Consider the following 27,444-nt stretch of genomic DNA (forward strand, 5'->3'; position numbering starts at 1 on the left):
AGATGGTCAGGTGTGTATTTTAAAAAAGCTCTACACGCTGTTTGAGACAAATACGTGAAAGGAGCCTTTTCGAGGTGCTGACTACCATGCCGCTGCGGCTGATTCTTGGTGAAGGGTTAGGGACGCGTGTCTTCAGCAGTGCACATGAGAAATAAATTCTGGAAAAGGCAATTTCTTGGGTTTAGGAAGGACCGTATTCTGGGAAGTACTTGAGCGGAACGGACAATAATTCTAGGAGGAAAGCCAGGAAGGACTGGAAGACTTCAGGAGGCGCTTCAGCTTCTTCTAGATTTTGAATGTTGAATAAGCCACTGAAGTGTGATATCTAAAGGTGGAGGGAAAAAAACGAAGGCGTTAAGGACACTCGGGGAACTGAGTATCAGAGCCGACCCTGCCAACGTGGCCACTGTGACGCACACGCCAGGCCGCCTCCTGCTTGCCTGTGTCCACGCCGCTGTCACCCAAGCCCCAAGAGGCCGATCCAAGGGATGGGGAGAAATCAAACCGGGGAGAGTCAGCGTGTGCTCTTCTGGCCACCCCATACTCTGCTGGCCAAGAGGGCCAGGAAGCACAGGGAGTGGAAGGTGTGGGAAAACCTCTGCCCTCAGGAGCTCTTAGATGATATCAACAGGACAAGATGCAAGAGTGTGTGCATTGGGGGGTGGGGGGTCGCTAGACACAAGGACTGAGTGGAAGGGACGGGATGCACAGGGACGGGGGAGGGACCGTCACTCCTGTCAGGGCAGAGCGGGCCTGTTGGCGTTTTGGGCTGTGCGTGGCTCTGCTGGGAAGAGAAGGCCTTTCTTGCACGCGGCAGCCTGTTCTGCAGCCTCCATCATGCCCTCCCCTCCTCAGTTACTACAACTAAAAAAATGTGTGCACACACTGCCCAGTGTGCCCTGGGGAGCCACAGTGCCCTTGGGCGAGAACCACAGGGCTAGGCCGGGGAAGTAGGAGTCAGCTCTAGGAAGTGAAGAAGGCTGGCCGTTACTCCCCAGCCCATAGGAAGTTACTGGGGAGCTTTAAGCTCGGCTCCTCACTGCACACCCCCAGGAAGCAGCGAGCACGCACACAGCGCTGTCACCAGCACACGTCTCGGGAGCAGTTTAGTAAATTCCTAAGTCTCTGCTAAGACGCCACAGGAGTTGAAGTCCAGGAGGGTGCTCTGCGCCCGTGCGCACCCAGGAGTGCAATCCTCTCGCCGTGCGTTTGTGCGGGCATTGCCACATGCACGGTGCTCGCCTGCGAGTCCACGCCAGCAGCCGGCTCCCTGGACAGGGTGGCGCTGGGGGAGCAGGAGCTCTGCAGAGACCGTAGGCAGGGCCTCACACCGTGGAAGGAGCCGCCCGGCACACCCGCCTCGCGCTTCCTGAATGATGTCGGGAGACTTGTTTTCAGGAATCTGGCTAGTGAGTCCTGGTGACAAGACAAGGATTTGCCCCTTCCCTACAAAGCCTTTTTTTTTATTTTTAAGCAGCAGCAGTGACACAAGAGAGTAGAGGACTTACAGCGCTGCGCACCACACTGCACCATGGTGCTCAGCTGCAGTGAGAACGCCACGTCAGGCAAGACCTCCGTAGGCGCTGCCGGGCGTCGAGAACCCCTCTGGCTCACCGACCAGAAGCCAGCAGCACCCTCAGTAAGACACCCCCACATGCCCGCAGACACAGCCAGACGTCTCCGGACGGCCCCGAGTGTGAGCCGGCGCACTCAGGGGCACACTTTAAAATCTAACAGGAGCTCCCCCCAACATAGGAAACAAGTTTTTAAATAAGCTCTAAGTAACCACAGGTGCGCAAGTCCACTAAAAAACCCCAGTACATCAAGTCACATTCTCTTTTATTTACTAAAGGAGAATCCGTGTCCATCAGTCAACTGCAGGGACCCAGCCTGGCTCCAGCAGGCTTTAAAGGGCGCCCAGAATCAGCCCAGAACGCACACGCCGCGCTCGTCACGGCACGGGGCAGGGTGAGAGACAGGCTGGAATTCACTAGGGAAAAGCGAAGTATGATGGAACCAACACATCCTGACTGAAGGCTGAAGGAAGAGCTCAGAAAATCTGCTTGAGGCACACTGTATGACCACTATTTATTGAATTTTATTCCAACACACGTTTAAAATTAAATACTTTGATGTAGTCCCAGCTGTTTATCTTTGCCTTCACTATCACTGCTTTGGGTGATGTGTCTGTAAAGATGTCTTTGATGTGCAAATCCCGTAGTGTTTTGCCTATATTTCCTTCTATATATTTTGCACAGCAAAAGAGACAATAACAAAAACAAAGAGAAACCCCACCAACTGGGAGAACATTTTTGCACCCAACACTAATGATAAAGGACTGATCACAAAAATCTGCAGAGCTGATGAGACTCAACAACAACAAAGAAAGTAATCCTGTCAAAAAATGGGCAGAAGAGCTAAAAAGAAACTTCTCTGAAGAGGAAATGCAAATGGCCAACAGGCATATGAAAAAATGTTCAACATCACTTGTCATCAGGGAAATGCAAATCAAAACTACCATGAGATAGCATCTTACACCAGTGAGAATGGCACATATTAAAAAAACTAGCAACAACAAATGTTGGCGAGGGTGTGGAGAAAAAGGAACTCTTCTGCACTGTTGGTGGGAGTGCAAACTGGTCCAACCACTGTGGAGAGCTGTGTGGAGATTTCTGGACCTACTAAACATAGAGCTTCCATAGGATCCAGCAATTCCACTCCTAGGTATTTACCCAAAGGACACAGAAACATCCATTCCAAAGAACACCTGCACCCCTATGTTTATAGCAGCACTGTTTACAATAGCTAAGCTTTGGAAACAACCCAAATGCCCAAAGATAGATGACTGGATCAAGAAGATGTGGTACATATACACCATGGAATATTACTCAGCATTCAAAAAAGATAAACACATGCAATTTGCAGCAACACGGATGGCGCTGGAAGGGATCATGCTCAGCGAAATAAGCCAAAAAGAAAAAGAAAAATACCGGATGGTCTCACTCATAGCAGGAATCTAGAAAACTTAAATAAGGGACCAGGAAAATGAATATAAGAAAGTGAAAATCAAAATCAACAAAAAACTATGAACCAGAGACACTTTTAGGAGGGCGGGGGCGGGAGGGGAGGGATTGGGGTCAGAATGGGGGGGCTGCAATTGTATGGGGAATATAACAATAAAATTTATAAAAAAAAAAAAAAAAGAAAGAAAGAAAAATAAAAAAAAAAATCACAGCAAAAAAAAAAAATAAAAATAAAAATAAAATTAAATACTCTCTTACCAAGTGAGTTTAGGGACTAAAGTCAAGCCACACACACTGATCCTTTAAGGACACTGAACTGCTTGCACGGTGTACCCTGGACATTCACCAGTACTTGTAACCTCAGAATGTGACTTACTTGGAAACAGGGTCTCTTTAGACACAGGGAGCGAGGCCAGGGGATGGTACATGAAGAGGGAACAGACAGAGGCCTGCACAGAGGAGAGGGCGTGCGGAACCAGAGGCGGAGACTCGAGTGAGGCATCCATGAGCCGAGGAAGGCCCAGGAAGGCCAACACTGGGAGGGGCCCGAAAGGGCCCCCACTCCCCGCTCCCCCCAGATTCAGACCTCTTGGCTCCCAAACACGAGAGAAAACATGCCTGCTGTTCTAAGTTTGTGGTGCCCAGCTACGGCAGGCCCAGGAAATGAAGGCGGACAATAAGCAGGTGAAGGGTACTAGCGGCCAGTGCCTCCCAGGGCGCGCTGGCCTGTTGCAGGACACCCTTGCTGAGTCACTGAAAACCTGACAGAGCGCCTACAGACCACATGTAAGAAGTGTTCCTTCAACCGGCCACTTTGTTACACAGCACTGCTGGGTGCTAGTTCTGCAAAAATTAACACAATAAATTGATAACACATGAAGGCTTAACTCAGGCCTTTGTTGCAGTCATGTCTTCAAGGGGCACGCAGCCGGGTCAGGACGCGCTGTCTGTTGCCAAAAGAGATGGCGATTGCGCTAGACCCTGAGGCAAAGCAGCAGCGTGGCGTGAAGGAAGCCGCTTGCGCAGGAATGGAGACAGTGAACTGCAGGACGCCCTCCCTAGACACCCTCCCACTCACAGCCATGACTTCCCAAACAGTCTTTCTTACCTATATTATCCTTTTCTTTGCAAGAAATTGAATAGCAGCAAATTTCTCTATCCTGAATAGCGGACAGATTCCTACAAGAAGCAGAATTAACAAAGTAAGTCTGTGCTTAAAAGCGCAGCAGTACTCATCACTCATTCTGCGTCTCACTTAATTACTTGTTACTACTAGAACTTTAGGGATTCACTTCTCGGGCGGGCCAAGTTCATCTACGGAAACCATGCTACAATCATCACTGAACAGGCCGGTGGTCAGCAAAGCAGTGGGTAGAGCGATCATCTGAAAGCAGAATTGTTCAGCGCCATCATTCATTCTTTAAGACATACATTTTTTCGATGAGCTGTTTCTCATCCAAGGCATTAGGAAGATCTCTCTTGTTTCCAAGGACTAGCACCTTTAAAAAGAAAACATAACGACAGTCAACTTCCACGTAAGGAAACAGGCACACGGCCCAGCACCGCAGGCGAGACCCAAACTGCGCGGGCCGTCCTGCAGGTAGAGCGGCTGCGCCTCTCGGCATGCTGGCTCCTCTCCTGTGGCTGCCGAACCCCGCAGGGCAGCTGATCGAAACCCCCAAGTCTGCAGTCATGTACTTACAGCACGGGCGCCATACTTACTGGAATTCCTTGTAACTGAGGCTTATCTAGAAGGTTATGGAGCTCATTTCGAGAAGCTTCTATCTTCTCACGATCTGCAGCATCTATCATGTAACTTTTAAAGAAATAAATTGATCTCAACATACCTTCTCCATGAGCTTTAGTGAGCACAACTGAAATGAAGACTTCTAATTTTCTTAAGATTTATACTGTTTAAATTGTTAATCAAAATAAAATTCGGGATAAAATTAATTTTAAAAAGATGGTTCATGAGAACAAATGTATGTGACTGGAAGACATTTATATCCCTTGGCTCTTAGTTGCATAAACCAAAAACATTTTAAAAAACCCTCACCTATGACTCAACTGTTAAGTCTCACGCTGGCAGGATTACCCTAAGAAGGCCTCTAGGGAGACTGTCACTGTCTGAAATAAAAGTCGAGCCTTTGGAAGTTTTAAAAACAGTTTTTTCTCTGGAGCCTAAGCTGGCTCTGCCACAGCCGGCGGAGGAGGGGGGGTCACTTATAGACGGAGGGACTCCCCGCGCGGGGGTGGGGCGAGGGGTGCTTACACAATGGCATTGACTCCTCTGCAGTACCGTTCCCACATGCTCCGGAAGCGGGGCTGGCCTCCTATGTCCCAGATCTTTAAAACAAGACAGACAATTCTTGAGAGGACATTTCGAGCACCACATGGGGGAAGAAAGTTCGGGCAGGAGGCTCATGGCAGTGAGAGCCAGGCTGCCCTTGAAAACCAGGGCCCAGACAAGCTCTTTTGGGAGTTTTGGGGTCATTTCTAAACCTGACGCTCACAGAACATCACCAGACGTTGTACTCTCGCTCTGTTGTTCTGCTTAAACAAGGATTTGGTTTGGCACAACACCTCCTTTGCTTACTCACTAATACATTCATAATACTGCAAATACACATCTTTTTAAAATCTACAAAACATGCATCACCCAGATGTGAACACAGAGTGCGCTCGGAAGCCACGCGTTGCGTGTCCTGACGGGACATTACTGCAAAGTCACCTGGATTATTCTGTAATAACGCGGCCAATGTTTCTACCCGGGAGTCTTTCTTCTATAAAGTTATCTTAATCCTATACAGGCCACAGTAATTTCATTGTGGTGCCTACTCTGTGAGGGCTGCGCAGGGGCTGTGCGAGGCCCTGGCTACACAGCAACCGCAGCTGTAAAGAAAGGCAGAACAGGTCACAGGACCTGCTACCACAATTGAAACACTACATTTCCAGTGTTACAAATAATAAATCATTGCCTTTCAATCCCAAAATGTCCATAAAATAATGAAATCCCAAATTCCACTTCTCTGAGGCACGACGGCATTTCCCGGGAACGCCGCAACCCCAGCTCTCACGTCTAGCAGCACAGGCCAAGTTTCTGGGGTCCGTTTCCATCTGCAGGTTTTGTGGGCACTCACTGACATCTCCCCCCGACCTGTTCTCAACTGCTAGAGAGAGGAGAGCAACGGCTCGCCCTCCTCCAGAGCATGTCGACTCACCGAAGTGGAGACCGGGGGCCCAGGGAAGGACAGGGAAACTGGACAAGCCCGCGCTGGCGCGGCTGCGGGGACCAGGCGGTTGGGGGCAGGGGGCGGGGACAGGGGTGCTGACCTTTATCGTGACGTTGCCCTTGGTGACCTTCCTCATGTTGAAGCCGACCGTGGGAATCATGTCTTCGCTGAACTGACCCGACTGCGGGAGAAAACAGAACGTTATACTGAAAGGCCGGCCGGGAGGCGCGGGCGGGGCCAAGCCTCTGACCAACACCCGGTGGCGCGGGGCCACCGCAGCACATGACTTCTGGGGGTGGCTAACAGCCGCTTTAAGGAAGCATTCCTTGTAATCACAGTTTTCGAAGATAAATTCTCCCATTTTAAAAAAGGTATTTCTGAAACTAAGGTCATTTTCTACATTTCCTTAAGCTAAAAAAAAAAATATTGTGCATCACAAATACACATGGAAATGTATTGCTTCCCCCACGACACACACACTTCACAAACCAGAAGAAAATCAAAAGAAAACTTGATCACTTTTACTATTTATATAATTTTGACAATCACTCAAAATTCACCACTGAGTAACTTTTCCAGGTTTATCTTTGAACAAGGCTTATAAAACGGTTTGTCATGTGGGTCTCCCTGCTCTGTGATCAACTCTGTTCTCCTTTCAGCTTATGACCTTCCTGTCTTCGACTGAAATATCTTCTAATAGCAGCTATATGGTTTTTTCCAAATTTAAACTATGCACCCACTGCGAATCGGATTACACAATGCAAGAAAGTTTCTTTTTATAACCGGACAACCAGTAATCACCTAACTCCCATTTAAAAATCCAACCTTTCCCAACTCCCTTGAAGAGCTCTGCCAAAGTCCGCTGGGGGCAGTTCCAGGCCCGAGTCCTCATTCATTTCCACGAGGCTGTTTATTCCTGAAGGCGAATCACTCCGATCACTGCTGCTGACAGTGGGTGTCATCATATACAGCAGGTGGAGAATTTGGAATTTTTTTTAATTGTCTTAATTCATGGAGACAAGCTTTAGAAATGAATCACTGTTCACATAGTGACTGGGCTTACAGAAAGTGTATTACTTTGAGGACTGTCCTTCACCAACTCTTGATGTTTCAGCACTATGAAGCGCCGCCTTCCACGCACTGGGCTTGCGCTGGGCCCTGCACCTACGTATCTAAGGCCCACGCCGAGTCCTCCCATTCCTAGTGACATTCCTACCTTGACAGCAAAGGTGAAGGGCAGCTAATGAGCCTCAGTTAAGTCTGAGTTTACATACTACAGATTTACGTTTCATAGACACAACAGTAATTTCTCAGTTGGCCTGAATCTTACAGAAATTACATAGTAAACAGCACAGGATATGAAATGTCTCAACAAGGGGCTGGTCAAGCAAACGGGACTCTCTTCAAGGCTCTGACACTTGCCAATTGTTTGCCGTGACCTTATACTGGCTACACACACATTCCACAAATGTCTGCAAGTTTGAGCACAATGAATTCTACTAAATTCTAAAACTTCTACTATTTCCTCCCCTGCTCAGTGGAGTTTCAGAATGATTTAACACAACCATTATCACTACTTCCACTTAGATTAGACACACCATGCTCAGAACTTACACATACATATATGGAAATCTAGTCATGATTTCAAAACTATTATATCCCCAACAAAAAAAGATAACATGACTGAAAAAAATGGGGCCAGGTGACACCAAAGACAATTCATAAAAACAATTAATAAACTGGACTTCATTAAAATAAAAATCCCTGCTTGGCAAAGACAGTGTCAGGAGAGAAGACAAGCCACAAACTAGGAAAAATATTTGCAAAAGAGACCAATAAAAGTTGGCTATCCACAATATACAAAGAGCTCCTGAAACCCAGCAACACGAAAACAAGCAATCCAGTCACAAACACTGAGCCAAAGACCTTGGAGCCTCGCCAAAGAACACACAGAGACAGTAACCAAGCGTGTGCAAAGATGCCCCATGTCACAGGGCATCATGAAAATGCAAATAAAAACCCTGACACGCCACCCCACTCCTACAGAGTGGCCAAAGCTCTTGCACGGATAACACCAAGAGTTGGAGGAACAGGACTCTCCTCACTTCTTGCCAGCAGGAATGCAACTGGTACAGTCACTCTGGAAGACAGTTCGCAGTTTCTTACAACACCAAACATATTCTTACCATACAATCCTGGGATTAGGCTCCTTGATATTTACCCAAAGGTGTGGAAAACTTAAATCAACACAAAAACCTGCATCAGCTGTTTACAGCAACTTCACTCATACTTGCTAAAAACTTGGAAGCAACCAAAATACCCCTCAGTAAATGAATGGATAAATAAATGACTACACCCAGATAACCGAACATTTATTCAGCACAAAAAGAAGTGAGCTACCAAGGCACTAAAACGATGGACAAATCTTAAACGCACAATTACACGCAGGAAGCCAGCGGGGAAACACCACGTGCCGTGTGGTTCCAGGGACACGACACCTGAACAGGCCACATGGAATAAGCCAGTCACGAAAAGACGAGCACGGCATGATGCTAGCCCTATGGGGTGCGCCTTCGATCGCTGGATCCTTAAGGGCAGAAAGAACACGGTGGCTGCCAACGGCTGAGGAGGGGAGGGACCGCTCAGGGGCACAGAACGTCAGTCTGGGAGGACAAACGTGTTCTGCAAATGGATACTGGGGACGGACACGGGACGATGTGAATGCACTGAATACCACCGAACGACACCCTTAAAAAGTGAAAATGGCAAAGTGTATGGTGCGTGCACTTTACCACAATGTAAAACACGCCGCGGCGGCGGCAGCGGCCATCGTCACCGCCATTTTATGAAACAGGAAATAAAGCCCCAAGGTCGCACTGCTCTATGGTGGTGGATTACATTTTCCTCAAAAATTTCCACTGCAATAAGCCCTTCATTAATCTCCTAGGAGAGGCCTTGCGAGAGGGCCGCCTTGGCCTCCGAGGAAGCGGGCGTCTCACACACCGAAGCAGCCGGCAACAGCAGCTCAACTTTTCAACTAGCTTGTCCTTCCAAAAGGCAGCTTCAGCCTTCAAAATGCTTTCTAAAACACAGTCCGCACTTGGCACACTGCGCGCAGCCCACGCAACGTGACTGACCGTGTCCTGGCTGTCCGCAGGGGAGGTGACGGCAGCAGCTGCACGGGAGGAAACCCCATCACACAGCCCTGCAGGCCCCGGGCGGCTCGGGTCTGCGACGCGAACAGTAGTTGCAGCACCAGCCCTTCAGTTACTGGAGGGGGCTGCGGGACCCCGGGGTGCCCCGGCTCTATCAGATGTTCATTCTGTAACGGGGGTCCCCAGGGAAAGGGGGGGGGTCCAGGATTCCTGCCCGCCCGGGAAGGGAGGGGCCGAGCGAGGAGGAGGAGAAGCTAGAGGGGCTGGGGAAGGCCGACGGGCGCCGGGGGCAGGCCGGGCGGAGAGCCGCGCTTGCTTCTCGGCCTGGGACTGGCACCAGGAACTTGGGGGACCTGGAAGGAGACCCTTGGAAGAGAGCCGTGGGGGAGAGCCGTGGGGAGGCCGACAATGGCAGCCTTTATCTTCGTCTTTTTCCTTGCAGCCGTCTCTGGCCGGTTCTGGCCGGTTCCTTAGACTTGGGGCAGAAGTTCCCGCCTCAAGGGGCCCCGCCTGGGGCCAACCCTGTTTGGGAAGATTTTACCCACGAGGGGATGGGTAACTTTGGGTGCTGGATTTGGAAACGATGTTGTCTATTCTTTCCTTTCTCCCCTCGTCTCTTCACTGCCCACTGACTGCACTAAAGTTCCCTCCCGGTGAAGGTCTTACGCACTAGAGCAGGTTTTGTCTGGATGCGGTGGATGGCAACCTACTCAGGGTAGGCAGGTTTGGGGGTTTTGGGGTGCCCTTCATCCTGCCCAGTAACAACGCTCCTCTCCCTCCCTGTTACTTCTCACTGCTGGCAGAGGCTAACAATAACTCCCCCTAACTCAGTGGCTACCGCGCACCTGCAAATCTGAAAATGAGGGAATCAAGCCCTTGGGTTCTGAGCCCGAGAACGTCAGCAGGACGGCAAGGTGTTCTCAAGCGCTCGGCTCTGGAGCATGAAGTCTGTGGTCTGACTCCACAGCCCTGGAGCATTAATGAAATGGCTAACAGGGAGAAGTAACAGGGAGGAGAGGGGGGATGAACCCCGAAGAAAGCCAGGGGCGCCCTGGAATACCGCAGCCCCGCCAGCGACTAGTGGGGTGGTGCTGTAACTAATGTTTTCTTGACTTTCATGCATGATTTGCGACAGAGGACTTTACAGAGTCTTGGGAGCATCTTCTTCTTGTCAAATCTTAACCGTCACTTCTCAAGCCCCCATTCAAGAGCGAAGCCTCAGCCGGCAGCTGTGCTCTGGGGAACTAAGAGCGTGTTTCTCTTCTGCTGAAATACACTCAGCTGGGACGAGCAACTCAGGAAACAAACGGATCTTCAAAAATTACTAGCTAATTGTGTATTTTATTTACTTTAACAAATTTAACAAATAACACCAAGCACTGTTCGGAACGTGTAATAAATATTAATCAGTGTTAAATTGTTTAATTCTCACAGCAACCCTATGAAATAGGTAGCACTGCCCTCATTTTTCAGGCAAGGAAACTGAGGCTAGCTCACTTGCCCAAGTGGACCCCTGACAGCCCTCCTGCATCTCAGCACCCTAAAGCAGCTCCTCAGGGGAGAGATTAGGCTTCACAACTGCTCCCGTGCATGAATGGATGCTGAAAGCAAGCTGGGAACCAGCTGGGAAAAGAAATTTCTCTTTGTCTGAGCTGCCCATCTACAGGAGCAGTCTGAGCCAATCCAATCAGCCTGGAAGAGAAGAGGAAAAATACCGGCTTGACAAATGTCTTCAGTTTTTCTCTAAAGGCCTTCTTTTTCTAAGGCTTTGGACAGCAGGCTGCTGTGTAAGACAGAATGAAAGGGGAGCATAACAAAAGCCTCACACTAAGTTTCTGCTCTTGGCCAGAAGGAACTATTTTCACATGCTAAGCAGGGTGTTTGGTTTTGTTATTTTCACACACACACTAGGCCTCATTTTTTTAATTGCAAAATTCACACACTTCACAAGTCAGAAGACATGGCAATATATACATATCTTCTTTCCAAGACCTTTTGACTCAAATGTGCAATTATTACTGCCAACACTCATTTTTTTTTTTTAAAGATTTATTTATTTATTTATTTATACAAGCACTGGGTACAGTCAGAAGCATGGGAGGGCGAGAGAATTCACCAGAGCCAGAGTGGGGAACAGAACAGGCAGACTGACGAAGTACACTGCTGAGGGGAGCAGCGGGCAGCAGGAGAGGTCTGTGCGCCATGTGGGACCCTCACCCGGCGGCCGGGGATCGAACCAGCCCTGCAGAGGCTGCGGGCAGCTTCACAGCCCAGCGCTCAACCGCTGCACCACTGGGGAGGCCCTGCCAACACTCATTTTTAAATGAGTACCACCGGTATGCTTCTTGCAGCTCTCGAGGAAGTGGAGCTGGTGGTAATATTACTCTGACATTGCCACTGTTAGCAAGGAAAAGGAACGACAGCCTCTATTAGCTGGTGAAGGACTTAAAATGAGCAGTGGGCAGATACCAGATCTAGGAAGAAATCTGGCTGGGAAGCAGCAAAAGTCTATGGTCTTCAAGTGTCTCCCCACAGGTCGCCTGTCAGTTGCAGGAAGCAGCCAGCCGTCACCCTGACTGAACCACAAGGTTACCAGGACAAGGCAGCGCAGGCGGCAGGAGGAGTCAGTCCTGCGTTGGAATTTCAGCTGAGAACACACACACTCCAGCTACTCATGAGGACACATCAGACGCCCAGATGAGGAAGATCCGATTACAAGGGAAGTGGGGACTTTTAAAAATGTCTATGTCATAAAAGACCAAAAACGCTGTCACTGACATCATCGAGTCAGCCAACAAGACACGAAAGAACAAAATCTGTGCTGTATCATTTGTGGGTGATGAAGCCGGTACGAGAACACCCTCATCTCAGGCTGGACACCCGGTGTCCACACCCAAGGGCCACGTGCTGAGTCTCGCGCCCCCGAGGGGACACATGGCCCGGGAACAACGAGGTGGATGAGGCCCGGGGCGAACAGCACCACCCCACAAGGGTGCCCGGGGCTTCTCAGCAACGCTTTATCCAGGCAGTGTCTCTGTAACTCTGAGCCCAGTTCCAAGTAGAACATTTTCACGACAATCTTTAAAATCAGGATGATGAAGAATCCCCTTACTCTATAGCACACGAAAGAACCACTAGAATTAGAAGAGAAATTAGCCCATCGCTACCATCCCGTACTATGCCAACAGGGACATCCCCGAATACACCCATCATAAGGAACTGTGACAACCAGTTCAGGAACAAGTCTTTGCTAATTGTTCTGTCCTTTAATAATCCAAAAGGACAGTAAGTTACAAAAAGCTCTCAACAGAAAAATCCGTGTTTTATAGTTTTGGTATAAAAGCCCTTGGGCTTTAAAACTGACATTACAAAATCTACTCCATAGTTTTAATATTTATTTAAAAATCGGAAAATCAAACGTAATTCCTTCCCACAGGACGGCAGTTTAAAAGCACCTGTTAAAAGAGTCTCTGTAGGGCCTCCCCGGTGGCGCAGCGGTTGAGCGCTGGGTTGCGAAGCTGCCCGCAGCCTCTGCAGCACTGGTTTGATCCCCAGCTGCTCCCCGGCCCCGGAGGAGGGTCCCACATGGCGCGCAGACCTCTCCTGCCGTCCGCTGCTCCCCTCAGCAGTGTACTTCGGTCCTTCTGCCTGCTCTGCTCCCCGCTCTGGCTCTGGTGAATTCTCTCACCCTCCCGCGCTTCTGACTGTACCCAGTGCTTGTATAAATAAATAAATAAATCTTTAAAAAAAAAAAAAAAAAAAAAAGATTCTCTGTAGCCAGCGCTGGAAAGGCATCGCAAGCTTCTGGGAGGGACAGACCACTGTGCAGACAGTGGTCAAGGCCAGAGGCTGTCACCTGACCGGCCACAAGCTGGGCTCTGAGGGGTGCTCTGGTGCCCACTGCCGACTCCCAGCCCCCTTCGCAGATCGCCGCTGTGCTGCGCTGCTTCCGAATGCAGACCAGAGGCCTCTGTCCTCATTCACTCACTGATCAGCCACTGAGGAGAAAGGAAAACTAGGAAACAAACACACAAAACCATACAGTGACTGTTTGCTACTGAAAGCACAGGTGACATCACGGGGTGGGGGTGATGGTCTCTAAAGACCACTTTGAATCACGCAGGAGAACAGACAGCTCCTGGCAAACACCTACATGCTGCCCCACTAGACAGCGAGCGTGGAAATCCAAGCTGCAGTCCCAGCTACAGGACTGGCCCTTACAGTGACAGAGCTCGCATCACACCCCCTCCTGCTGAGCCAGGGCTGCCCCACTGGCCTTGCAGCTGCCACCCAGGAACCACAGCCTGCTCACCGCCTCCATCACTCAAGTGTTTGCTCCGCCCTTTGCTCCTTTCCTGAGGCTGAGCTACCTGAGAAGTCTGCTCTCCCAACAGCTGGCCTTCAGCAAAGTGTTCCCACCATGTGGGAGGCGAACAGAGCCATCCACCCGCCAGACGACACCCGGCCTCCCTCCAGCCTACACTTGCCCACCCACCTCTGCCCTCAGGGGGTTCTTGATAACTTCGGGGTGGCTGGTTCGGGAATCAACCTGAACACTAAGGGCCCAAAAGGCAAGTCCCCTAGTTTTAGTGTTAACTTCCCTAGGCCTTTTGCTTTGCAGCTTGGACGGGGTTACCGATGGTAACCTGGCAAGCAGCCAGGTCTGCCAAGTGGGTCTGGGAATGGAGACTTTCTCTCCAAATTAAGTATTGACAGGTCTTGTGTAGATGGCCCGCGTCTAGGACACTCCACAGTAACAACATGAATTTAAAACCGATCTTTTGGGGTAGCAGAGTAACACTGAGTGAGTCATAGTTTATTTTTCTGACATTAGGCTATGAAAACTGAGGATCACAGTTAAAATTCTCTAGATAAGAACTTTTTATAAAGGATAATGGCACAGGGAACTCTAACTACTAATTAAATGCCTGTCATCATATTCAGCTCTTCTGAAACAACTCATTAATCCTTACTGCCTGCAAATACCAACAGAGCTGCTTGGCAGCAATCTCCTTTAGAGACACCTCCTGAGGATTAAAGTGTTCCCAACCCCACAATTTCAATCGGGAGCCTGAGAACTCCCATTAGGGTAAAGAGGAAATCACAAAAATGTTAAGAAAATATTTTAAACAAATTGAAAAATACGTCAAAATGTGCGGGACGCAGCTAATGCAGTGTTCAGAAGGAAATCGAGACTTACATGTTTGTAGTAGGAAAAAAGGTCATAAATTAACAATTCAGTACGTCAGGACAAGAGGAAATGTTGTAGGACAGGGAGAGGGGCAGCCCAAAACCCCGCAAACCTGCCTATTCTAAATGGGTTCTGCCATCCGCCGCATCAACACAAAACATATGAGACTTTAATGGGAAGGAACTTTAATAAAACTAGGAAACAATACAGGTAAGGCAAAGAGTCTAGTTTCTAAATGAAGCACCCAAAGTTACCCGTCCCCTCGTGGGTAAAAGTCCATCCATATGGGATCGGCCCAGAGCAAGGCCCCAAAGCCTGCCACAAGTCTAAAGCATCTTCCAGTGGGGACCCACAGAAAAGGGTCACAAACAACCGGACAAGCCCGGAAGGAAAAGAGCAAAATCAACATCAAGATAAAAGCTGCCATGGTCACCTCCCCATGGGTCTCACCCACATCTGTGTCACCCAGTCTGTGACCAAAAGACAAGCGCAGTTTCTTTACATGTCTCTAGGCTCCATGCGCCTCCTCCAGGTTTCCTGGCTCCATCCTGCTTCCTTCCTCAGTCTCTTCTGCAGCTTCTCCTCTTCCTGCTCAGCTCCACCCTCCCTTGGGTGGGGCAGGGAACCTCCCCCTTTCCTGGGGACCACCCTGTTACAGAAACACGCCCCACACAACCATGGCCGACCACGCGCCATGGCGCTGTGCAGAGCGGAGATCCCACTCAAGGGAAAACATCGTTTCTCTTTTATTTCTGTAAATCCCTGCACGAGGACGGCAGCTCCCGAAACTGACGGTGCTGAGGCCAGTCTGCCAAAGGCAAGCCCCACGCCCTGCACCCCGCAGCACCCCAGCGGCGCCGCGATGACAGGGGCAGGGCGAGATGAACCCAAAGCAGAAGGAAAACTTAGTTGGGAACAGAAACCCCATACAAGGAAGACTGATTCTCTGAAATGACAGAGCTCACAAGCTGCCGAGAGCAGCTGAGGAGCAGGAGCTGCCCCCAGGAGGGGCGGAGGGCAGCTCCCCGCAACGCTGACGCCGACGCCAACGGGAGGGTAAGAGCAGACACCAGGCCTGCGCAGAGCCCGCAGCCCCAGGGGGAGGGCCCGCTCCTCCAGAGCCACAAGCCACCTGACCTGTTTAAACAGTTCTCAAGCCACCAAAGAAATGGGATTCGTAATCTTGAATCTTTTTCAAAACAAATGCCCAGGCCCAAGTGATGTCCCCGGCGAGCTCTGCCACTCAGGGAAGAAGTGCCGCCTCCACGAGCCCCTCCCCCAGTAAGAACAGCCCCCCGACTCGCGTCTGGCACCACCCCGGTTGGTACCAAACAGTGGTTTCGATTCTCGAACAGTCTGGCACGCCGTCCTGAAACAAGGACAACGACCCGAGACGGCCCCCGGAGCCAGAAGAGGGGCCCCTGGCCAGAACACGCACGCCCTCCGCAAGGTCGGGCAGTCCTGGAGCTGCAGTCGCGTTGGGCCGACGGCCCTTGGTGAAGGCGCAGCTGTCACCGCTGAACGGCCCCGACTGTCGACTCTGTTCACCCAAAGGCTGGCGGGCAGAGGGTGCGGGGCGGGGGGAGACCAGCCCCCCGAGGAGTTTTCCGGGGGGGACCCATTGATGCTGCCTGGGAGCCAGTTATTCTGGCCCCAAATTCCCACAGTTCCACACCTATAGGCTGCTCCCCTCAGAGTGTCTTTCCTCTCCCGGCTCGGTTTTAAACAATCTAGAAAGTACTCCAACACTCACGACACAGAATTAAAAATACAATTAATCTGCAGCGGATTTTAGCCACGAGGCTTCGTTCCTGGTGAGCCAACAGCAGAGCATTATTTTAACAAGTGCCACCCTCATCCCCGCAGCGGAGGGCACAGGGAACCACATCTTCGGGAGGCCGGCGCCGTGGCCGCGGCCATCCCCAGCCCTGAAAGGCGATGGCCAGGCCCTGGGGCTGCACGCTTCGCTCAGGCCTGAAGAACTGAGCTGGCTCACGCGGGACCCCAGGTCCAGCATCGCCCGCTGACTACTTCTGCTGCTTCTCGAAGGGAAGGCACAGGGACAGTTCTCTGGGCCAGGAAGAACTCTACCTGGTGACGCGCATCTGACCCAATTCTCAGAGTCCGCCTCGTTCTATACCCGGGGAAATAAACATCACCGCCCACGGGTAACAGCCCTGGCGGCCACTAGAGTCACAATTAAACAAATGTCAGAGACTTTACTGAGACGTTACCCAGGGGCAGGTTAGGGTTCCCCCGTGGCTTCCACTGCTGCTTCCAGATGGAGCGAGCCTCCCGGCGCGCCAGGGCAGGTCACAGGACCTCCCTTTTCCATCTGGGAGGTAAATGAAGCCCCTGAGACCCTGCTCCACAGGGAGACACATCACCACGAATGTGATGTCAGGCCCTGGAGCACCGAGCTGGGGCACCCATCACTCAACCTGGCCTGGCACGACTGGGCGGCGCCTGCCTGCCTGCAGCCCTGACTCCTCACCCAGCAACCGCAGGTGGATCCCTGGGTGTTTCCCTCACTGTAGCGTTTCCTTTTTCAAACAGGAAACGGCTGCTAATTTCCTAACAGCAGCTTATTAGGCCCGAGCAGCGCATACTTGAGCAGGGCGCCCGCCCCGCCCCCCGGTCTCCAGCGTGGCCGGCTGGTCCCGCCCTTGGCTGCCGGTTCCTGCAGACACACCACCCACCACGACAACGCCAGGCGCAGCGGGTCTGAGCACCGCTTGGCGAGGACACTGGGGTGGGGGTGGGGGCACCGGGAGACCCTGAGTCACACTCGCACACGCCTCGGGGCCCAAGCCTCGGCGCCTTCTAGGTTCGGACGTGGTCATTTATTCAGGAGCTGCCGACACCCCGCCTGCTACCTCCACCCAGCCTGCTACCTCTGCAGGGAGCGCGGAGAGAGTAAGCAGAGGAGGAAGCTGGAGAGCAGAGCATGCCTTCGGGCACCCCAGCCCAGGGGACGCTGCCGAGGGAAGTGGGCGCGGCAGGAAACCATCACTGTGCTGGCTCATCTCACAGAAAAGAAAGCTTGGGAGCAAGGTCACAGCTCACACACAGGGCTAGAAAGTAGAAATCTGGGGCTTGAACCCAGGTCGGAACCACAAAGCCCTGACGTCACCCGCTCCTGCCCCACAGGACTCCGCAGGCCGAGTATGCTCGCCTGCGCCTGGCCGCGGTCACTCCTTCCCGATGCGGAAGCCTGCGCCCAGCACCCAACAGGAACCGCGGGCGCGCCAGGCGCCCCCCGGGCAGTGCGCGCAGACCCCGGCTCTACTCTCCCCAGCTGCGCAGTGAAACACCAGCCTTGAGCCACGGCGCTCTCCTCCCGGAACACTACAACAGGCTGGCGAGCAGGAAGGCAAGCAAAGGGACTGGCCATGTTTTCAACAGGTTGCCCCGGACATCCCAGCACACCCAGAGGGGCTGCCTGTCCGTTTCGGGTCTCTCAGTCACGGAAAACCGTCATCAAGACGAATGGTCCCACACCCAGGACACCTCCCTCCTGGAACTCAGGCACCTCCATCCCCTGCGGAGCACTGGGCGCTCAAATGGGGGGAGGGGGGCGCCTCCATTTCATCAACGAACTAACTGGGCCACAGGCTCCTCTCCTGATCCCCAAATATCCATCAACATCAGTGGCAGGCTTCAGCCACGGCGCACCCGCTGCACGCCGGGCACGGCGCCGACGGACCTGGTGTGCACGCACGCCAGCCAGCAGGAAGGTGAGGCTTTGGGGGGACAGAGCTCTGGCAGATCTACCCAAGCCCCAGCCTTGAACACTGCCCTACAATGCCTCCCGCTGTTAATTACGGAGCAAGGACTGGCCCAGCCAGGCCCAGAGCGGCAGTGAGAAGCACAGATAATAAGGAAGCGCGCGGTCCGGGCCAGAGACAGCCGGACAGGTAAGTGGCACAAAGCCATCCACTGCTAAGCAGAGTGCTATGAAAACGGCGCAGGGGCCAGCTGACCTCCCCTGGGAGGAGAGTGGGGCCTCGCAGGGCAGACGCGCCAGCTGTGCTCCCGCTCCCGCGGGGAGACACGTTGCGGGCAGAAGAGCTCGGTTCTGAGGGAGTCTCTCTCCGTCCTCACCAGCGTCAGGCGCGCTGATCCCGAGGCCTGCTCGGCCAGCCCACTCACGCCGCCTTGCTAATCATCACTGGCAAATTCATGCTCCCCTCTGATGTCTGTCCCCCCACAACACTAGTATTTACAAGTGTTGATAAGAAGGGTAATACAGGGGCTCTTACAGCTACCAGTAGCAGAGTAAAGGAGACTTACAGCATCTGATAAGAGCCTGAGGGAGCAAAAAACACGCATGGGACTCAAGTCACCTCTGACTTCCAGACCAGGTCAGTGACGGACTTGGAAGAGCTGTGACTTGCCAAGCAGCAGCGATGCCAACAGAAGCACCCGCAGCTCGATCCACCAAGCTCGTCCCTTTTACACACACAAGAGCATTGGGGTGGAGGAGCTGGAGCTGAACTCTGGACCCACTGCGCCATGTTGTTCCCACCCTGCACTGCACGTAAGCCCAGGACTGTCCACCCAGCAAGGGCCAGGCACGGCGGCCACGGCCTTTCAGAGGAGGGTCACCTGTTGCACTAACACAAGTTTCCCTGGACAGCCTGTGTGTGCTGAAATCGAAGGAAGGCAGTTGACACAGAGGGAAGGCTAGCAACGACCTCCGAGCTAGCCTCCCAGACAGTGGCAGCTCGTGCCTCCTCAGCTGCGCGGGATATGCTCAGCAAGGTGACCAGGTAAGAAAGAAAACTAACCTGGCCTAGTGCTACTTACAGGATCCCCTGACACCTGATGGAAATCCCAACTTGGATCCTAAGAGGCCAGAAACACTGTGTTTAAAGCACGGAAACCACTGCTGACAGCGTTGTCACTGAGGCGGGGGCCGGCTGATGGGTGGGGGCAGGCTGCTGAGGGGGTGCTGATGGGGGCCACCCTACTGTACGCAGGCAACACCGCTTTAATCTCCGCTGCCCCGTGAGGCTCTTCTGGGATCATCTCAGAGGGGGAAATGCGACCGTCTCAAGGGAAACACAGTGCAGCCAAGTCAACCCCCATCCCACATCTGCCCTACCCCAGAACACGCATCCTGAGCATTCCCGCAGAACTGTGCGTTCATAAAGAGGCTATTTTCATCATTTCATATTATTTTAAATACAGTCATGCCTGCACATTCAAAGCTGGACTTGCACACCCAGTGCGCGAGGCAAGCTCCAGGCCTGCGGAGGAGGACAGTGGACGGAGCGCCGGGCCCCACCCGAGGTGTGGGCCCCACCCGAGGTGTCGCAGGGGGCGCTGACCCTCAGGCCGCACTTCCCCGGTGTTAACACCCCACCAGCTCCGGGAGGCAGAAACTACCTTCACTGCGTCTTCTAAACGGAGGGGTTAAGTCACTTGCCAAAAACAGCACGAGCACACTTGGAAGTCAGGGTCGGAACCTGAAGTCGGGCTCTGTTCACACCTGCTCGGCCGCGCCACTCCCGGGGCAGCTTTCCCTGCCAGCCCCGGCCGGCGTCCCCGCCTGCAGGCCAGTTCACACGCACGCACGCACGCACGCACGCGGCTCTGCTCGGCTGGCGTGGGAGTAGTCAGCGCCAAGTCAGCTGGCACAAGAGACTACATTTTCAGACCTTTACCAATCAGCACCCAAACTGCTTTTTTACGGCAAATGATTACCTTTCCAAGCCAGTTTAAAACAAAAGGCCTCAATTTTTTTTCAAGACCTCAATGTTGAAGCAGAAATGTCACTACGTAGATACCTGAAATCTGAAATTATTTTGCCTGCACTGTAGTTTTTTTTTTAAACGAACTTGAAACGAACCCTAACACTTTGTTGAATTTTAAAATTAAGTTCTTTTCAGGACATGGAAATAATGCTTTCCTAGTGCATAAAACTGGGCAAACTATAAGATCTGACCCAAATGCAAGATCCAATACCTTATTTAAGAAACAGAATAACCTTAAGGGAAAAAAACACACAATAGAAGGTAAGACTTGTGATTTTAACTTTGAAGAAAGCAATTAACTCAAATTATTCCATTAGCGATTTCAATCTGGTTTACCTCATCTCAGAAAAACTAAATGCCTTAAATTATCATTTAATTTTGACCTACTTGGCAAACAGGTTAATGTTTTTCCTATTTACATGCTCAAAGGACATGAATCAACTTTTATAAAATTATAAACAATACTGAAGTTATGAACTTAAAAAATCCAATGACACAGCCTCAAAAAGTGATCCCTCTGGCTAAGTTTCAAAGACTCTGGCTTAGAAAATAGTATTTTTGATTTGCCCCCACGCTGCTGCCTCCGCAAGAGACAGCAGCACCCATAACACTAGGACGGGACCTGGGAAAGGCTGCAGGCGCACGCCAGGACTCTGAACACAGACAGCAGGCCCCTCGCCCAGTAAGCTCAAAGCCCATCGGATGCGACAGTCAGAGGAAATGGGCTGCACTTATAGGGCCTGCCTGCAATAAAAATAAAAAAATTGGAAAGGAATTATGTTCATGCAGTGCAGTCTCAGCAGCTGCCTAAACATGAACAGTTACTTCTTTGGACATTAAACTTGCAGACAGTAATGATCTAAAAAGATACTTGAAAAATACTGCGGACTCACTTCACCTTAGCAACAAAACTAAGTCGTTCTGCCCTAAAGGTGCCGAAGGACAAAGCCCTTAGCGGCCTGCCCGGGCCTGCCCCGGCGCAGGTGAAGTCAGCCCGAGGACCGCAGCGGCAGCACACCTTTCTGCAGTGCGCAGGCCATCAGACACGGAGCAGACGCACACGCCTCGCCCAGCACTGCCAGGCTGGAGCGCGCCTTCCAGAAGCGCAGGTGACATGCAACAGCAAACCCTGGAAGCCACGCAATGTCCAGCAACAAAGAAATGGCCCAATGGATAGCCCGCCCACAAGACAGGCCACACGGGAACACATTACCAAGGCCTTAAAAATGGCCTTGTATGGGGCCTCCCCAGTGGCACAGCGGTTGAGCGCTGGGTTGCAAAGCTGCCCGCGGCCTCTGCGGCGCCAGTTCCATCCCCGGCTGCTCCCCGGCCACCGGAGGAGGGTCCCACATGGCGCGTAGACCTCTCCTGCCGCCCGCTGCTGCCGCCCGCTGCTCCCCTCAGCAGTGTCCTTCGGTCCTTCTGCCTGCTCTGCTCCCCGCTCTGGCTCTGGGGAATTCTCTCACCCTCCCGCGCTTCTGACTGTACCCAGTGCATGTATAAACAGAACAAACAAACAAAAAAAAGAAAATAAATAAATAAATAAAACATGCCTCTATTAAAAAAAAAAAAAATGGCCTGGTATGTCGAGAAATGCACAGACCACAATTAAAAGAAGCAAAGCGTATGCAAACGTTATGAATAATCTTGTCTCAAAACTTTTTTTAAAGCATTTCAAAATTTTGACAGTAGTTAGCAGCGGGTGGGAGATGAGTGGCTTCTTGCACTTTGTACTATGCTTTCCAATGTTCTACCACTCGCCTGTTAGTATTTTGATAATGGGGGGAAAAAAATCTTCTAAAAGTAACATTTAAGTAGCTATGTGCAATGCATTTTGTATCCATGTTTGGTGACTATCCACTTTATTTCAGAAAGTTAAGTGCTTTAAGTTGTCTAACAGCCTGTATCTCCTTTAAAAAGTATGACTGCATTGGAACAGCTTCTTAGCAAGGGCATCTGCTGCTGGAACTCTATGTCTGCCTGGATAAACACCTGGATGGTGGGGAGAGGAGGTACAGAGGTGCTCCAGGCCCAACGCCTCGGGCCCCCTGACGTGGGATCTGAATTTGACCTGCCTCACTGGGAGGCAACTTTACAGGAAAATCTCAGATTTGTTAAACTTTTATTTTATTTTTTTAATTTTTTTTTTTAATAGAGGCATGCTTTTATTTATTTATTTGTTTGTTTGTTTTGTTTATACATGCACTGGGTACAGTCAGAAGCGCGGGAGGGTGAGAGAATTCACCAGAGCCAGAGCGGGGAGCAGAGCAGGCAGAAGGACCGAAGTACACTGCTGAGGGGAGCAGGAGAGGTCTGCGCGCCATGTGGGACCCTCCTCCGGTGGTGGCCGGGGAGCAGCCGGGGATCGAACCGGCGCTGCAGAGGCCGCGGGCAGCTTCGCAACCCAGCGCTCAACCGCTGCGCCACCGGGGAGGCCCGTAAACTTTTAGACTTGACTACAGCACACTGTCTGTAAAAACTGGTTTTTGCCATTCTTACCCCAAAATCATTAAATAATAAACACCAAACAGAATTATTTCCATTTTTTAAAGATATTAAGCATCGTTCAATAACCCAGTAATGCCTGTTAGTAGTTATCTAAATAATATTACACCTACTTTGCAGAAAGTATCATTCCTTCCTCCATTTGTTTATACACACACACACACAGAGAGAGAGAGAGAGAGAGAGAACCTAATTACAAAAAAAGATTTTTAAAGGACTAAGATTTCCCATTCACAGCTCTGCAGTTCTAGTCTCAGCTGGATCTACCAAGGCAGACAGGAAAAGCACACAGTGACAGGCCTTGGGTTCTAATTTTTCCTCCACCATATGAGCTCCGCTGCCTGAGGGACTTGACTGAGCCTGCCTGAGTCTACAAACTCTTAAAAATTATCATAGGTTCAATTACTACAATCTTCCAAAGTATCTCCTTTTGGGTAGACAAGTTTGCAGGAAAAAACTTTCCTTAGGATTAACCCATCAGGTATCAACACTTCACAAAAATGTGGATAAATTTTCATACAGTCACTCATTTTAAAAATACACACTGTGCAAAACATAGCCTACAACATGGTGATAAATCCTGTAAGACTTTCTTAGCAGTCATCCTATTACACATCTAAGAGTCTCAGTTAACAACAAAAATTACTCAACATACATACACATATAGGGCACATGATCTGTTGTGCAATAACGACAGGAAAACTCGGCAACAACCTCCAGCATTTCAGTCCTTGACAAGAACCAGAAATTTCACAGCCGCTTGTGCTTCTTTTCTCACGTCTAAGACAAAGGAGGAGGACACTGTGTATATCAAGGGTCTATATAAAATGCATCACTACATTCTGACACTTTATACAATACATAAAATACTCACTAATGTGAGGTATTGATCTATCTATCCACATATCAGAAATATATATATTTCTGTTTTAAGGCCATAAAAGTCTGCATTTTACAACTCAACTTCTCTTTAGGGGCCTCCCCGGTGGCGCAGCGGTTGGGAAGCTGCCCGCAGCATCTGCAGAGCCGGTTTGATTCCCGGCCGCTGGGCAAGGGTCCCACATGGTGCGCAGACCTCTCCTGCCACGCCCGCTGCTCCCCTCAGCAGTGTATTTCGTCAGCCTGCCTGTTCTGTTCCTCGCTCTGGCTCTGGTGAATTATCTCATCCTCCCACACTTCTGACTGTACCCAGTGCTTGTATATATAAATAAACAAATCTTTAAAAAAACAAAAACAAAAAAAAAAACTTCTCTTTAGGTAAAGTGATTTCAAAGTGGACAAACCCTACATATAAGTAATTCAGCTTCAGAGACCTTTCCAGTCAGTTAAATGACTTCTATTAAATTTGTATTAACTTTTAAGGCAAAAGACAGTCCCATTTTAATTCAATATTTACAAAAGGTTAACTTTTACCAAAAGAAAGTTGGCTTCACCTGAAATCTTTCATGCCTACAATGTTGTTAATTGTAAATCAAAGTGACAGAAAGTGCTCACTACATCTGCAATTCCAAGCCTAGAAAGGAGACATTTCAAACAAAATACAAGACATACAAGACAGATAAGGTTAAAGTTACCATTTTGGACACACTGTTTCTATCTAAAGGTCTGTAACTGTCCCCTCTAATGACTAACCTTGTCTTCTTCCTCAAGGTATTCTGTAAGAATCACAGATGAGGTTAGAGTCTGAGTTTAAAATAAGTTTGAAATTGAAGATTTTTTTTTTTGCATCTGAAAGGCCCATCAATTACAGTCCAGGCTTTTGTCTTAAGAGACTCTATCCACAGCATTATCATCCCAGAACAACATTTAAAAGACAGCGGTTCACTTTGAGTTCAACAGCGTCCTGGAAGTTTTGTTGTTGAGTAAAAGAACGCACAAGCGAGGGACAGGAGGTCAGGACATGAAGCGGTTTCAGGGCACAGCCCAGGCGGAGGCTCACAGGGGTTCAAAAGAGGACTGACCCGGCTAGCTGCTGTCTAATAATTTTCAAAACACGGTTTCTCCTCTACACAACTTACCAAACAGAAACAACAAGAGTGACCATTCACCCAGCCCCTGCCTGCAGTCAGGATGCTGGTCACTTCACCGCCGCCAGGCCCCTCCTCCCGGAGCAGCGCTAAGGAGCCGGGCGGTCACCAGCTCCGTCACCAGCTCACGGGGAGGGAGCAGGGGCTGGGCGGGAGACAGAGCTGCTCGCTGGCAGAGCCAGACCGCCTGGCCTCAGCTCACGCTCGGCTCGCCTTACTAAGCAACACCGTCCACAAAGTACCTAAGCATGAAAATCAGCAAGAAGTTCCCCGAAGATGTGCCCAACTGTTCTCGACTCCACGAGCGTCATGGCTTCCCTGAAGCAACACAGAACGGCGCCGATGCACCCCCGATGCACCCCCCTGCGCTTGACGTTAACCCAGCCTTATCGGGAGGGTGGGAGTCACAAGCCATTCCCCACCTCCAGGGAGTATCACAAACTTTACAGCCGGCGGAGCAGCTGCGCGGGCTGGCCTTTCCCATAAAAGAGACACTGGAGCCTCCCCCAAAGCCTCCCTTGCCGGCCTCACGATGGGAGACACCCCGCCCTCCCGGGACCAGGGGTGAAGCGGGCGCTGCCACTCAGAACCTCCTCCGAGGATGCCCGGGGGCTGGGCTCGGGCTCTCCAGCGTCACTCACGGGAGGACTCAGAGTCACAAGCCCCGCACTCGCGGCCTCTCACAGGAGCTGCGTGTGCATCACGCCCGTCGCCAAACCGGTCGGGCAGCAGGCGAGCGCCTAAGCGAGGTTTCCACAGCACCCACGGGAGAGCCCCGCCGCCCTCAGGACAGCCCAGGGCTCAGCCCCGACAAGCGCAAGCCCCGCCGCTCACACCCGGCCGCGGAAACTCGGGGCTGGAAAGACAGACCGACCCCACCTCCCGCCTCCTCCCCGGCAGCCGAGCAGCAACTCCAGTCACCCCCTTCCCCGCCCTCCCCCTCCCCCTCCCGCCCCGGGACACCTCCCGCGGCTCCCGGTCCTCCCCGCGGGCCCAGCGCCTTCCCTCGTCCCCGCGCGAGGAGCCCGCGCGTCCCCCGCCCGTGGAGAGAGCTGGGGTCACGCAGGGACCCCCCCCCCGCCCGCCGCCCGGTCAGCTCGGCCTGGGTCCCGCGGGGCCTGAGCGGGGGCCAAACCGGGCTGATTCGGGCCCCCCCACTCCGGCCCCGCACGGGCGGGGCTCTGACCCCCGGCGAGCGAGCGGCTGCCCACAGGGCCAAGGCCAGGCAGCCCCAAGCCCCGCGCCCCGAAAACGGGACGGGCCCCGCGTCTCCCCTCCGAGCCCGCGCGCAGGCCGCGTCCTCCCTTCGGGCCAGACCGGCCAGGGGGCCCTTCGCTGCCGGCGGCGACTCCCCGCCCTGCGCCCCCACCCGGGGACGGCACCCCGGCCCGCGCCCCTCACCCCGGGGACGGCACCCCGCCACGCACCCCCTCACCCCGGGGACGGCACCCCGGCCCGCGCCCCTCACCCCGGGGACGGCACCCCGGCCCGCGCCCCTCACCCCGGGGACGGCACCCCGCCACGCACCCCCTCACCCCGGGGACGGCACCCCGCCTGCGCCCCTCACCCCGGGGACGGCACCCCGGCCCGCGCCCCTCACCCCGGGGACGGCACCCCGCCACGCACCCCCTCACCCCGGGGACGGCACCCCGCCTGCGCCCCTCACCCCGGGGACGGCACCCCGCCTGCGCCCCTCACCCCGGGGACGGCACCCCGCCCGCGCCCCTCACCCCGGGGACGGCACCCCGCCTGCGCCCCTCACCCCGGGGACGGCACCCCGCCTGCGCCCCTCACCCCGGGGACGGCACCCCGCCCGCGCCCCTCACCCCGGGGACGGCACCCCGCCCGCGCCCCTCACCCCGGGGACGGCACCCCGCCTGCGCCCCTCACCCCGGGGACGGCACCCCGCCCGCGCCCCTCACCCCGGGGACGGCACCCCGCCACGCACCCCCTCACCCCGGGGACGGCACCCCGGCCCGCGCCCCTCACCCCGGGGACGGCACCCCGCCACGCACCCCCTCACCCCGGGGACGGCACCCCGCCTGCGCCCCTCACCCCGGGGACGGCACCCCGCCCGCGCCCCTCACCCCGGGGACGGCACCCCGCCTGCGCCCCTCACCCCGGGGACGGCACCCCGCCTGCGCCCCTCACCCCGGGGATGGCACCCCGCCTGCGCCCCTCACCCCGGGGACGGCACCCCGCCCGCGCCCCTCACCCCGGGGACGGCACCCCGCCTGCGCCCCTCACCCCGGGGACGGTACCCCGCCACGCACCCCCTCACCCCGGGGACGGCCCCCCTCCACGCACCCCCTCACCCCGGGGACGGCACCCCGCCCGCGCCCCCCGCCCGCGCCCCCCGCCCCGCCCCCGCCCGCGCAGCGCGGGCCCCGCCGCGCCCAGGCCCGGCCGCCGCGGGCCGCGCACGCACCGCGATGACATTGACGAAGGTGGTCTTGCCCGAGTACTGCAGCCCCACGAGCGTGAGCTCCATCTCCTCCTTCCAGAAGAGCGAGCGGAACCAGTCGAGCAGGCGGGAGATGAGCGCCAGCAT

At 53.0% G+C, this 27,444-nt stretch overlaps 1 protein-coding gene across 1 annotated transcript; it reads right to left on the reverse strand.

Moving 5' to 3' along the window:
* Positions 1–275: 275 nt before the first annotated feature.
* ARL8B (ARF like GTPase 8B) lies at positions 276–27,444 on the reverse strand (the record flags this gene model as incomplete). Its single annotated transcript, XM_084248291.1, has 7 exons — positions 276–325; positions 4,132–4,202; positions 4,455–4,522; positions 4,746–4,839; positions 5,296–5,369; positions 6,357–6,437; positions 27,322–27,444. The coding sequence occupies 7 exons, from the start codon at positions 27,442–27,444 to the stop codon at positions 276–278; spliced, it is 561 nt and encodes a 186-aa protein (XP_084104417.1).

The sequence above is a fragment of the Talpa europaea genome, assembly GCF_964194135.1.
Source record: "Talpa europaea genome assembly, chromosome: 11".
NCBI lineage: Eukaryota > Metazoa > Chordata > Mammalia > Eulipotyphla > Talpidae > Talpa > Talpa europaea.